The sequence below is a fragment of the Ipomoea nil genome, unplaced genomic scaffold (genome assembly GCF_001879475.1).
Source record: "Ipomoea nil cultivar Tokyo-kokei standard unplaced genomic scaffold, Asagao_1.1 scaffold2422, whole genome shotgun sequence".
In the NCBI taxonomy this organism is placed as follows: domain Eukaryota; kingdom Viridiplantae; phylum Streptophyta; class Magnoliopsida; order Solanales; family Convolvulaceae; genus Ipomoea; species Ipomoea nil.
Genome location: NW_017618850.1, coordinates 19,351 through 33,916, shown reverse-complemented (window position 1 = coordinate 33,916; position 14,566 = coordinate 19,351). Strand labels below are relative to the sequence as shown.

Here is a 14,566-nt window from a genome sequence, read left to right as displayed (position 1 = left end):
GGATATCACCCTGAAAGCGAAGCCAGAATTATTATTTATATCCGAAAAACTCGATGTCCCAAAGATCATCCATGGGCACCGCAAGACCAACATAGTCTGATTCCATCATGTTGCTATCATCAATATTAAACAATGGTGCCGGGTCATTATCCCCACCAACCTCCTTCTAGATCATGTCGCTAACTTCAGGTGGAGTTTCTCAATGGCAATACTTTTGCTCAGATTCTCAATAGATGGGTCCACAAAGATCGGCACTTCGTGAAGCTCACTTTCCGATGCTAAAACATGATTCACTTCTTGCTCATATGCTTTGTTTTTCAAATTCAACCTCTACTTCATCCAACAACATTCTGTTGATGGAAAAACGATGCCAATGGTGAACCTGCTTCCGTTTTCACCCCTCCTCCTTGCACTTGAACTATTTCTCTTTCCATTTACTGCTGCTATTGCTTTTGGGGCATAGAGGAACTCGAGCTCACTCACTGATTTCTTTCTCTTCACCCTACCCGAAGAGGAATCATCTTTCATTGATGCTATTAGGGAGGATGAATGCTTTATGTGCACTTTTGAACAACATGAATATCATGTCTGAACCCCGCTTGATGAAGTAGCAGTTTTACCAGTATCATTGAAAGCAACACTTTTTGCTTTATATATGGGGTAAGATTTACGCCGGCTTACCTTTATTGTGGCAACCACCACTGAAATTCATTCGAAGTGTACTCACTATAGACTTCATTTCATTTTCACATGAAGGGGAGAAAAACAATCTTTCAACTCGGGTTTACTAAAACAATTCTTTCCTGTACTTTCATATTCCTTGTATCTAACAAGACTACGATTGGCAAAAGTCATTGCCTTTCCTTCCACTACTTTACTAGCAGTTTTTCTTGAGGAATTACCACCTCTGTTAGCCATCATCTTTTTTGTATGCTGTGATGAGAAGTAGGTTCATTTCTTCCTGCTCATCGTTCTTTTTCTTCTCTTGACTTTCACGCTGAATGGTTTCATCAATTTGACTCAAGATTTTTGTCTTCATTATACCATGTTTCTCCAGCTCAACTTTAAGTTCCATAATTTCTTGATCAATAGATTTTTCCTCCAAGGGTGGGGAATGCATGGAGTCTAGAGGTATGTCATTGCTCTATAGCTCCATTCGTATTCGATCATCAAGCGGAAACGTTTGATATCGGGAATTGCAGGATGATATATCAGATGTGCCAAGCTTTAAAGAAAATTTTGAACCAGAATCCTCTCTGGAAATCACAAGAAAATCTCCGTTAGTTGGAAATGGCTAGCAACCATTTGATGAACTTTCATTGCAAAGAAAATCTCCGCTAGTTGGAAATGGCAAGCAACCATTTGATGAACTTTCATTGCAATGGGATGAACTTGATTCACGTTGATTACTTTGAGTATGAGATGCAATATTCCTATTACAGGAAACTTCATCCAGTAAAGCAATTATCAGGAGCTCACAAATCCACTCCCAACTCAACTTTAGTTAAGAATCCGTTGCAATTATTTGGATCATTCGCCTGACCATGGTTCACTTGATGTTATGGCGAATGATTCAAATAGTTGCAACGAAGTATTAACTGAAGTTGAGTTGGAAGTGGACTTGCAATTTCCTGATAATTGCTTGCTGGATGAAGTTTCCTATAATAGGAATATTGCAACTCATACTCAAAGTAATGTGAATCAAGTTCATCCCATTGTAATGAAAGCTCATCAAATGGTTGCTAGCCATTTCCAGCTAGAGGAGATTTTTCTATGATTTACAAAAAGGATTCTAGTTCAAAAATTTCTTCCAAGCTTGGCACACATCTGATATATCATATTGTAGTTCCCTATATCAAACACTTTTGCTTGATGATAACATACGAATGGAGATACAGAGCATTGACATGCCTTTAGACTCTATGCCTTCCCCACCCTTGGAGGAAAAATCTATTGATCAAGAAATTATTGAACGTAAAGTTGAGCTGAAGAAACAGGGTATAAAGAAGACAAAAATCTTGAGCCAAATTGATGAAGCCATTCAGCGTGAAAGTCAAGAGGAGAAAAAGAACGTTGAATAGGTAGCAATGAACCTATTTCTCATCACAGCATACAAAAAGATGATGGCTAACAGAGGTGGTAATTCCTCAAGAAAAGCTGCTAGTAAAGTAGTAGAAGGAAAGGCAGATGCTTTTGCTAATCATACTCTTGTTAGATACAAGGAATATGAAAGTAAAGGAAAGAGATGCTTTAGTGAGCCCGAGTTGAAAGAAGTTATTTTTCCCTTCTATGCGAAAAGGATATGAAGTCCGTAGTGAGTACATTTCGAATGAATTTTAGTGATGCCTGCCACAAAAAGGCAACCCGATGTAAATCTTACCCCAGATATAAAGCAAAAAGCGGTGTTTCGAATAATGTTGGTAAAGCTGCTGCTTCCTCAGGCGGGGTTCGTAAAGGAAATTCATCTGGTTCAAAAGTGTGCTTAAAGCGTTCATCCTCCTCAGTAGCATTAATGAAAGATGATTCCTCTTCGAGTAGGGTGAAGAGAAAGAAATCAGTGAGTGAATTTGAGCTCAAACTCCTCCATGCCCCCAAAGCAATAGGAGCAGTAAATAGAAAGAGAATTAGTTCAAGTTCAAGTAGGAGGGGTGAAAACGGTAGCAGTTTCACCACTGGCATCGTTTTTCCATTAGCAAAATTTTGTTGGAAGAAGTAGAGGTTGAATTTGAAAAAACAAAGCAGGGGAGCAAGAAGTGGATCATGTTTTAGCATCGGAAAGTGAGCTTCACAAAGTGCTGATCTCAACAAACCCAGCTATAGAGAATCTAAGCAAAAGTGTTACCACTGAGAAAGCTCCATCTGAAGTTAGCGGCATGATACAGAAGGAGGTTGGTGGGGCTGATGACCTGACAACATTGTTGAATATTGATGAAGACGACATAACAAAATCGGACTATGTTGGTCTTGCAGTGCCCAGGAGGGTGGATACAATTTATCATTTCTAGGAGTCCTAACTCCTTGAAAGTCAAATTGCTATCTTAAATAAGAAGTCGTTGTGCGTGAGTAATAACACTAAAGCGTCTTCATTGCTGACCTTTGGGACTTCCAATTTTTCGGATATAAATAATAATTTTGGCTTCGCTTCCACAGTGATATCTTTTCTAAGTTGCAAGAACTTGAGGATTGGGTGCAAGCATTGGAGGACGTGCTGCAGCAACACCTGGATGATGATAAGGCATTGCTTTATTATAAAGAAAGTGTGGCTTTGTTGTAGTGGCAGATATTGAGGAGGAATACTGGCAGCAAAAGGCTCATATAGTCGTTGTGTAGACTGTATTAAAGTTCTCCGTATTAAAGTTCTTATGCTTGAAGGGCCATTCAAATGACAAATAGAGAAAAGCTGGTTAAACAAGTCTAGCAATTTAGCTTCTAAATTGCATGTTCAGATAATAACAAGATTGACAAAAAGTTGAAGAAAATCATACATGCTTTGCAAAGCAACTGGAAGTTGAATAATGCTGAAATTGATTGATGAAATAGAGACTTTGGCACTTTCTGTAGCATCCACATTTAGAGATTGTACAGGCTAGAACGTAGTTGCTTCATAGATATCCTGCACTAACAGATGCCAAAATTCTTGGTTGATGACAAAACAAAATAGTAATCATATTAAACATGTACCATTTGGAATGTGCTTACGTTGATTGAGTCATCTGAAATAATTCCTGAAAATTGGCTAGAACCATCTGTACCGCCAACCCCAAACATCCCATGAGATAACCAATTCAACCATCAACGGGGCATGCTGAATGGTCGTCCATCTTCGAGAGGTTTAGCAGTATTCACACTGTTAGACGAGGAAGCAAGTAAAACGTCCTGCAAACAGTGTGAGAAAACTTTTTCTTAACAGAAATTAAGAATTTAAAATGACAAAAAAAAAATCTTTTAGACCAATATAAAGAACAAGATTGCACGTGTTTATTATGTGATTCTTATTTCTTAAAAATGATAGATTTAATTCTTCAATTCTTCTTGTATTCTTAAGCTAAACTTCCAAGAAAAAAATAAAACTTACATGCACCACTAAATTGACAGTGTATGCTACGCAAGTCTATTCTATGCATCATAGTTACCTGTAGCAATCCATAACATAAGGTCTCATCAATGTCAGATTCTTTCTCTATTTCGTCTAGCATTTGCATCACATCTTCAACACTTACCTGATAATGATGAACAAGAGTTTTTATGAAGAATAAAAATGTAGAGAGGCAACAGATTCGTTTTTACACATTCATCAAATGATTTTGGTAACAAGTAGATACCAACTAGCATTTTGGCAGATAATATGAAGATAACAATTTTAGGAATGTAAAATCAACTGTCAAACAAAGTAGGAACTAAGAAGCAACTTAGGAAGGCAATTGGAGGGATGAAAAAGGTTGGCAAAAAGATTTCCTGCTATTAGATAATATATAGCAATACAAAATAATTTGTTATGTAATAAATTTAATAACATATGTATTAATATTTAATTAAAAAATAGTAAAATACTAAAGATTTGCTTAAATTTAATTAAAAATACTAAATATGTGCTTATGTACAAACTTTCATGTATATTTTGTTTTACATCACTTGTGAAACAATGAGTAACCTTGACTAGCTCAAACTATTCGGTCAGCCACGAAAACTCAAACTAGCCCATTCAGGCCATTGGGCTTATCGGGCTAAAATTTTCAACCCTAACCCTTAAAGTTTTCGATTTTGTCAAATTAGCCCACTACTCCACTAGTTTCGGGTTAAGGTTGCCATCCCTACTCACAATCTTGAACTTACCTTGACAAAGGAAGGGACAGAGAAGCCTTGTATGCTAAGTGTTTGATAGATTGCCCAACTAGTATTACGCAACCATGAGAGTGGAGTCTAAGGCTAGTTGGCTAGTCCAATGGTCATGAGAATATCATTGGCACTATTGTTGTATCGAGATTGTAGCACATTCACTAGTAACTCCTCTTTACATCAAAGACTTTATAGCGAAGTCTGAGTCCCTCCTTTCTATTCTTGTTTGTTAAATATTTGTATTCCTTCACCTGTGTTTGCTTAGGAGTCTAGTGCATATTTCGATTAAACCTAAGATCTCAACCTACATGATTGTTGACCTAACTCTTATATACTCGGTTATAACTTGTGATTAGCTCCTCTTAAGTCAACTCCCTTCCGTCACTCCTTGTGGACGATATCCAGTGTGAAAATAACCTCTAACACAACTCTACCACTAAAAAACATCTTTCACTAGTCACTCATAAAAACTGGAAGGATTGCGCAAACTGCGAATGATTCCCATGAAAAGGGAAAAAAAGTATTACTGCAAGTAATTACCACAAATAAAGCATCCATGCTCATCAATTTGTAAGACGTATGAAGAAAATCTAATGCATTATACTAAAAAGATTTCATCTATTTTTCTCTCATCTCATAAGCAACCTCCTAAGGTTGAAACATTAGGTTTATGACAGATATGATAATGGTTTTCAACTTCCTCCTACTATTCCTGAAGGAAGAAAGTATAAGTATGTGTTCCACCTCTACTAAAAGCTTAATATGAATGTGATTTTTTTTATGGGCAAAACACATGAATCGATGGGTAGCACGTAGGATTTCCACCTAAATTAAAAGTTTAAACCATTAAGTAAACATTTATTACTTTATATTTATCCACTACAGAGAGCACTTAGCTAATTAGTGCGTCAAAAAATAGAATAATACCCAGGAAAATGTTGCTTCATAATTGTCAAGCTTGAAAACTTCATAGCAAATACAGTCACTGCCTGGAAAAAATAAATGAATAAATCAAAGCAGTGTTCATCAATTAAAATTCATATAAAGGAAACAACCATAAAAGAACGCACAGCAGCATAAATACCAAGAACTAGCAAACTTGAGGGCTGATGTAAGGAAACAACCATAAAAGAACGCACAGCAACATAAACACCATAACCAGCAAACTTGAGGGCTGATGTAGTAAGCGGGAAGTCTAAGAGTCCTACAGTTTTGGCAGCTAGAGCTTTAAATTATTCTCAAATCTCAATATCTGCATTTCATTTAAATCTAATTTTCTTTCCTATTGTCATGCATTTAATGTTTCAAACACTTCCTTTAAACTAGACCTTTCTGGTTAAAAGTCAGATTATATATTATTTGAATCCTATTGGAAGTTGGTTCTGTCATTTCAGCTTATTTTTCTTCCGCTACTGCATTTCAGCATTGTATCTTTTCCTTTCTTTCTGTTGAATGCATACCATTAACTAGGGAACTCCGCTTTACTTATTGAAACTTTTTTTTTCTACTAAATAACTATAGTTCTGTATCATTCTTAGGTAGCATTTAATTAGGATCATGTATAAAAATCGGGCTATTAATTAATAGCTACTATAATAAAGCTGTTTAAAAGGAAAACAAGCATAAATAGTGGTTTATATTAATTAATACCTCTTTTTCATCTCCTTGGGAGGCACAGATCTCCTTGGGCCGTCTTGATGCACGTTTAGACTTTGATTTCGTTGAATTTGGATTAGAAATGAGCATGTTATGAAGGTTTTAGTGATGATTTTGCTTCGTAGTATGTTTGTTTGAGTTCACTGTAATGAGAAAATGCCTTGCTTTGTTGCCCTGATGATTATTTATGTGTTGAGTAGAGAAGCATGATCACTTAGGGAGTAATATTTTTTAGAAGAGCATGATTAGAATGTGTTGCTTGATCAATGGGATTTGGGGTATAATTTGATGTTAGAAATATATAGAATTTGACATGTTGCAAACCGAGCATGATATTGTATTCTTGAGACCTTTATGACCTATTTATATGAATTGGAAGCATGTTGTTTAGTATTTGGCATTCCATGTATTTCATGTTTCAAAAATGAATAAGTGGCCAACGTGAGCCTAAGTATTATTTTCCAACGAAAATCTCATTCCACGTAGAGCATCTTTATCTTATCTTTGAGAATAAATTGAGAAGTATGTGCATGTATTTTGCATAAGCTAAGTATTACAATTATGAAATGCATGAGCGATATATCTATATATATCTATGGTGAGGAAACCTTGTTTTGGAGGACCCGTTTGGACTATGTCTTCTCGGATGATTTGTTATGGACATTGCGGTCCTAGAGATTTATCATATAACGCGGTGTATTCCCATGTTACGAGGTTGGAGGCTTCCCGCCAGACTTGGAATCCTGGTGTGCACACTAAAGGTACGATACCTGATTCCACAGAGAAAGCAAGAAAGCGAGATAGAACCAAGAGAGTGGTTCTGTGGGTGAGTTGAGTATGTGGCTGGCAAGATTTCTGAGCCGGTTAGGTTCATTCACGATTCGTGAAGACGTACCTCCCCATGAGTTAGAGGTTCCGTAGTTACGGATGTGGCGGATGCACGAGATTGCACCGTACGCTAGGGCTTCGCTGCGGCGGAGTACCTGCCTCGCACAAGAAGTGAAATGAGAAATATGATAAAGTTTGAACAAGAATGAAATCGAATCAAGAGACTCAAGAGAAAGAAAGCGAGTCATTGCGACTCTAAGAAACCTACACAGAAATGTATTCTATTTTACAAACGAGTGTATGAGTATATTTATAGTATTGCACGAGATTGCATTTGAGTATAGTATTGCACGAGATTGCATTAAAGTATAGTCTTGCACGAGATTGTATGTGAGTATATTATTGCATGAATTGCATAATGAGAATGACTAGCCGAGTTCGTTTATGAGTATGATGGTTTAGTTGCATTTTGAAGTATTGTATATCCAGTTTACATGATGAGAACTTGAAAGCATGAAGATAACTTTCGTATGGTTTATTAGTACGAAATTATTTGTAAGCATGAGTTGCCTTGATAAGTTTGATGTGATGTTTACGTGTTGAAATATCTATGTTGTTGAGTCATGTTATGAATAAAGTGTAATGGTTTTGATATGTCAAATATGTATTTGTAGAACCCTCAATTTTATTTGTATAGGTCTAGTAGAGTCTTAGACCATGATCGGGAAATTATTTAATTTGCAAAAGAGAAAAACAGAGGAAGATGTATGAAAATAAAAGAAGAAGATATAAAGCCTAAAATCAAGAATTTGTCTGGTGAAAATGACAAATTGAAGAAGAAGATGAATGATATGAGTTTCACGTCGCTACTACTCAGAAAGAATTCCCAGAAGAATTTTCGAGGAAGAAAATTAAGATTTGAAGTTTGCATGAATTTGACTTGAAGATCAAGCATCTATGGAAAGAAAGGAGTACATCAAAGATGATTGGAGATGTAACCAATAGACCGTATGGACGAGTTGGAAGATGCCTGATTTATTATGCGAAATGGCTCAAGTTCGAATCTCATGGAGTTCGGTTCTAGTTTGGCTTTAGGAGCCATTGGGAAGCAAATTGAATTGAGATGAAATTCAAAACCAGGAGAAGTCTTGTCTTGGGTCCCAAGAACCAGTCGTACATATGTCATAAATAGATCCAGGAAATCTTTTTGAATCTTCCTTGACTTGAAAGCTGGATGGAAGGATTTCTTTCTTTTTTTTGTTTTGCCCATTCGAGTGTTCTTTGACGATGACATCATAGGCACCAGACCCTCGGTCTGTCTGTGCTGTTTCGAATGATCGGGTTTCAACGGCAAGCAGCTAGGGGAGCATTTATTCCCAAGCGATAGAGCTTGGAGTTCATATTGATGCCTTTGTCCACTTCGAGATAGAAATCTACTAATAATGGAAAAAGATATGCTCTTGAACTCCAACAGTAAGTTGATCAGTTACTATCGGTAGGGACGGGAGACAAAACTGCCACTGATGGGCAAGCGATAAGAAGCCTGAAAACGATTCTTACACAAGATACGATGACAGGGAGGGAGTTCGATCAAGAATACAAAAGAGAAATTCAAAGAAAACCCACACCCAGACGTGAGAAAGAAGAAGAAGAAAACTTACAGTGAAGAAATTCTCAGAAAGAAAAATACTTTCTTTAAATCCCAAGAACCAAAGCCGTTCTACATAAAACTGAGACCCAGATATTTCCAAGAAACGTGAGAACACCAGAGGAATATCAGATGAAGTTTGGGAACTCATTTGCATGAGCTCTACAAATGGCTAGATTATCTTTGAACTCATTTGCATGAGCTCTACAAACGGTTAGATTATCTTTTCTGACACTTTGCCAGAAGATAAGATAAGATATCTGACAAAAGATATAAGAATTCAAAAATGAGATCGTCTCTTTCCAACGGGCAGATTCTCGTTACCAGCTATATAAGGATGAAGATATGAAGACTTGAAGATGAGGAAGTGGGGAACTCACGAACAAAGAGCAAGAAATACGAAATAGAGCATAAGAGAGCAAAGAACTCAAAGAGCAAGAGTTTAAATTGGTACTGAGCATACGAAAAGAAATCTTCAAGTGAGAAAAGAAAAAGAACTTAGAGAGCTTAAAGAGAAATATCCAGAGAGTTCTAAAAACAGGGCTAAACAGAGCATAAAAAATCAAGTGTTATACTTGATACTTTTCAAAGAGAGAAAAACACTCGAGAAATCATTCAAGAGTGTTTAATCTTCATCACCAAGAGACCTGCATCATATTGATGATCATCTACAGAGTCTCAGAAGTTGGAAGCAAGAAGAAAACTTGTCTTTGAACAAGTGATATTCCTACAGGAGTGTAGGAAGGGAGGAAAGTAGCACGGAGCTGTGAAATCCTGGATTGTCACACGGAGATGTGAGATCCTGGATTGTCACACGGAGCTGTGAGATCCGAAGCAGCAGTGTCGGAGACACTGAGTGTGATTAGTGCGGGCTTTGTGATCAAAGCACTAGATCACGGAAGAGTGTTTCTACCGGAGCGTAGAAGACGGGGGGGGGGGGGGGGGGGGGCGGGGGGGGGGGGGGGAAGTAACACAGAGTCGTGAAATCCTGGGAAAGTAGCACGGCGACGTGAAACCCGAAGCAGCAGTGTGGTGTCACTGGGCGTGATTAGTGCGAGCTTGGTGATCAAAGCACTAGATCACGGAATTCATTGTATCTTGGAACCAAGAAGTGGTGGATATAGTGAATTGCTCTTGGAGATAAGAGCAAGTGGAGTATGGGGATTACACCACCTCCGAACCACTATAATTGTCTTGTGTACTTTACTGCTTTCTTTACTTACTGCTCTTTATTTGCTTCTCACGGGATATACTTGACACAATCTCACACACACTTATCTTTATTTATTTTCGCTGCGTACCTGTTGAATATTAGGAAAGTTGTCTTACTTTCCTATTCTTATTAGTAGTTTCCTAAACTAATTTAGTATCTAGTTTAGTATATATAGAGGTCCATTGAAGTATAGAACATATATACAGAGAGACAATCTATTGTAATCTTTCATTATAATATATTCTCTAACTTCTCTTGTTCTTTGGTTCTCACATATTTTGTTTCCGCCTAACTGGCGGGTGGTGGTTATTCTCCACCCGCCAGACCTATCAATCCCTCAATTTCAACATGGTATCAGAGCCTACATTCCTAGGCTATTTTTCTTCCAATATTTCCGGCAACACTTATTTTCCGGCGAACCAGTGACTGTTTTCTCCTGTTCCGACGTATCTTGTGGTTGTTCTCCAAATCTTTCACCACAGGACCTCTCGGATCATCGTCGCGAGCCTACGCCTGGAATCTCGTCACCATCCGCCGCCGCACGCGCTGTCACACGCCACCATCGCCGACGGACTGCTTTAGTTTTTCCAGTCAGATCTCCTCTTCTCCAGTGATTTTGTGATCTCACCTCATACACCAATGGATTCCTCTCCCTCTTGCGACCTTATCTGGAAAATTTAATCGCTTTCCTCCCCCACCGTCATCCTCACGCGCTACCTCTGGCAAGATTTTTCGGTGAAATTTTTCAGATTGTTATTTTTCCCTTCTTTCGACTTGTTGGTGAAATTTGAAGGCTTCTTTGGGTTTGTTGCCGAACTTTTCCCATGGTGTTTGTGTTTTGGTATAACCGTGTTTGTTTCTTTATCTCCGGTATGCCTTATCCCATGGATGTTCAGTTTCAGCACTACTATAAAGACCTTAGATTATTTCCCATGTTTCAAGTAAGGGGGAGTGTGACTATCTACAATCGGTGTGCTATCCTTTACTATCATTTGGTATTTTATCTACTATGGGCTCTACTGCGTCCTTTGCTATTCTTTGCTTCCTTTTTGCCTCTACCGCTCTCTTGTGTTATAGGGAGGTTGTTCATATTTAAATCTATCCTTGGTGTGCTCATCTTCATTCCTGAGGTTCATGTTCAATTCCGTCCTCGGTGTGTTCATTCCCAAGATCGTGTTTAGCTTCGTCCTTGGTGTCTCCGTCTTTATTCCCAAGGATTGTGTTCAGCTCCGTTCTTGGTGCCTTCGTCTTCATTCCCAAGGAAGGGTCAGACATAGCGCAATCTCTTTTGAAGTCATCCATCCTAGAGTGCTTATGTTGCTATGACGGTGTTCGTGTTTTCCCTTGGTGCCCCCATTCCCAAGGATGTTCGTGACAAGCTTTGCCCCTGAAGTGTTCATTCCCAAGGGTTGCATTGTCCCTCCGAAGCCATCTCGCATTGTTATCCTCTAATTGCATTTAATTTTCATTTGTAATTTTGAGTGAGGTAGAGTGCTTGTTTTAATCCAAGCTTGGAACTTCCAGATGTTCCAGCTTGAGGGGGAGTGCTGAATATTATGAAAGTTGTCTTACTTTCCTATTCTTATTAGTAGTTTCCTAGACTAATTTAGTATCTAGTTTAGTATATATAGAGGTCCATTGAAGTATAGAACATATATACAGAGAGCCAATCTATTGTAATCTTTCATTATAATATATTCTCTATCTTCTCTTGTTCTTTGGTTCTCACATATTTTGCTTCCGCCTAACTGGCGGGTGGTGGTTATTCTCCACCCGCCAGACCTATCAATCCCTCAATTCCAACAGTACCAATCTCTAACAATCTAGTTAAGAGTTTTGGTTTCTCTGTGCCTTAGCAATTGTTGTGCTGTGCCTAAACATTTATTATTTTATATTTATCCACTACAGAGAGCACTTAGCTAATTAGTGCGTCAAAAAATAGAATAATACCCAGGAAAATGTTGCTTCATAATTGTCAAGCTTGAAAACTTCATAGCAAATACAGTCACTGCCTGGAAAAAATAAATGAATAAATCAAAGCAGTGTTCATCAATTAAAATTCATATAAAGGAAACAACCATAAAAGAACGCACAGCAGCATAAATACCAAGAACTAGCAAACTTGAGGGCTGATGTAAGGAAACAACCATAAAAGAACGCACAGCAACATAAACACCATAACCAGCAAACTTGAGGGCTGATGTAGTAAGCGGGAAGTCTAAGAGTCCTACAGTTTTGGCAGCTAGAGCTATATCTGCATTTCATTTAAATCTAATTTTCTTTCCTATTGTCATGCATTTAATGTTTCAAACACTTCCTTTAAACTAGACCTTTCTGGTTAAAAGTCAGATTATATATTATTTGAATCCTATTGGAAGTTGGTTCTGTCATTTCAGCTTATTTTTCTTCCGCTACTGCATTTCAGCATTGTATCTTTTCCTTTCTTTCTGTTGAATGCATACCATTAACTAGGGAACTCCGCTTTACTTATTGAAACTTTTTTTTTCTACTAAATAACTATAGTTCTGTATCATTCTTAGGTAGCATTTAATTAGGATCATGTATAAAAATCGGGCTATTAATTAATAGCTACTATAATAAAGCTGTTTAAAAGGGAAAACAAGCATAAATAGTGGTTTATATTAATTAATACCTCTTTTTCATCTCCTTGGGAGGCACAGATCAATACATCCTCTAAGATGATTATAACAAGATCCCAGCCAAGCTTTTTCCATGGAATCCTAATACTCAACTTGCCAACATGACCTATAAACATAAATGAAGTTAGACGCTTTAGTACTCTGAACTCATAATCATGAACCATAAATCCTAGATCATAAACGGCAAAGGAACTGCCTTCACAATAAGTTTTAGACCCCCTCATCCCCTTTATAATTTCTTTATTAAATTGGAGGATATTGCACAAGTATTTATCTGTGATAACTCACTTAGCAGGTTTGGGTTTTAGATGAATATAACAAAGCCAAAGGTCACACTATTTTAGTTGGCTTGTAATGGCATCAAAGTATCAAGTGCTGACAAACTTGACTTTCGACCTTTAGCACACATATCAAAATATCTATGCTTCCACCCACCCTCTCCCAAAAAATAATGCAGCTTATAACTTTCATAGTGTTGTTCTTTTAAATTCCCACAATACCATACAGCAAACAGTTGCAAGCTAAGGTAAATTTAGCAAATTGGAGAACAAAATTCCATAAGCATAATTTAAGCTCAGATACAGCAATAGCTGCAAGCTATAAGACTATAATGGAATTATGGCAAGTAATAACTAAATGGTGTTTTTAAAGCATTCTAAAAATGCTTGTACTAGAATAATTAGCAGAATACATGGAAAAAGTACAGAGAATTTACCTTGCTTTAAAGCAAATGGGAACTGAAGGTAATCAAAAGCTTCAAGAATCAGCTTAACATTTTCCAATAATACTTCTTCTGCGATAGTAAGATGATTGTTAATGTAAATTTTATCTAAAATTCAGATTATTGTAAGTAGCTATAAATGATCATTATACAGATATGCCACAAATATAACATGAATTAAAAAGTTAAAAGAGAGAAAAAAGTATTAGCTTTATCCTTTGTTATGTATTGCCAACCATCAAAATATTTACCCCTAAACTTTCATTAGAAGCTCAAACCCCAGCACAAAGAAATGAAAATGCCCAAATGCAATCACATTAAAGAAAAGAAAATAAAAAATTCCCCTTCGTCAATTTTGTTACTATTACTTGTAAACCGGAGTGGAAAAGAGTGCTTTTCTCAAATAATCAGCAAGTTACCATTCCACAGAGTAATCTTGAGCTGCTCCGTTTGAATGTCCCGAATGTATTGGCCAAGGTAACCTAATAGCAACTGCCAAACTAAACCTTCAAACATTTCCAACAACAAGCGTGTATATGTAGTCCGTTCCTAGCAGGGTTGTTGAATGATGTATATGTAGTAGAATAAGAGGACCAAGAATACCTAACTAGGAATAAACTATAACCTAATGGGCCTATTTTTAAAAAGGCCTAGGGTTTCAACACTCCATTATTATTGCGTGAACTATGGTCCACACAAGTTGTGTAGACCATATTTTGTATATTATGAAATAATATATATTCAATACAAAAATAATGTATTTTTAGTATATTAAAAATGTACATTGTATTCAGGAGATGTACATTATTTGTGTACTGAGTGTACATTATATTATATAATGTACATTCAGTACATAAATAATATACATTTAGTATATTAAAAATGTACTTTTTGTTATGGTCCACACAATAATTTGCCTTCAACACTCCCCTCAAGCTGGAGAGGATAAATCATATGATCCAATTGGAATTTTGGATTCTAAAGAAGCGGATTCAAATAATGAG

The 14,566-nt window shown here is 37.0% G+C and overlaps 1 protein-coding gene across 1 annotated transcript; it reads right to left on the bottom strand.

Moving 5' to 3' along the window:
• Positions 1 to 3,792: 3,792 nt before the first annotated feature.
• On the bottom strand, positions 3,793 to 14,103 carry LOC109152466 (putative vacuolar protein sorting-associated protein 13F). The gene is made up of 7 exons (XM_019300166.1): positions 13,982 to 14,103; positions 13,557 to 13,634; positions 12,835 to 12,947; positions 12,132 to 12,193; positions 4,834 to 4,891; positions 4,134 to 4,220; positions 3,793 to 3,876 (listed from the first exon to the last, which is right to left on the bottom strand). Exons 1-7 carry the CDS (start codon positions 14,076 to 14,078, stop codon positions 3,793 to 3,795), a joined length of 579 nt encoding a protein of 192 aa, XP_019155711.1. The 5' UTR covers positions 14,079 to 14,103.
• Positions 14,104 to 14,566: the final 463 nt, after the last annotated feature.

Bases quoted from the DNA above. Each gene is read 5' to 3' on its own strand.
- LOC109152466 (XM_019300166.1), bottom strand. From the start codon at position 14,078: ATGTTTGAAGGTTTAGTTTGGCAGTTGCTATTAGGTTACCTTGGCCAA. The intron at 12,948-13,556 runs GTAAATTCTCTG...TTATGTTTATAG, and splicing joins CCCATTTGCTTTAAAGCAAG to GTCATGTTGGCAAGTTGAGT. The intron at 12,194-12,834 runs GTATTAATTAAT...TATTTTTTCCAG, and splicing joins CCCAAGGAGATGAAAAAGAG to GCAGTGACTGTATTTGCTAT.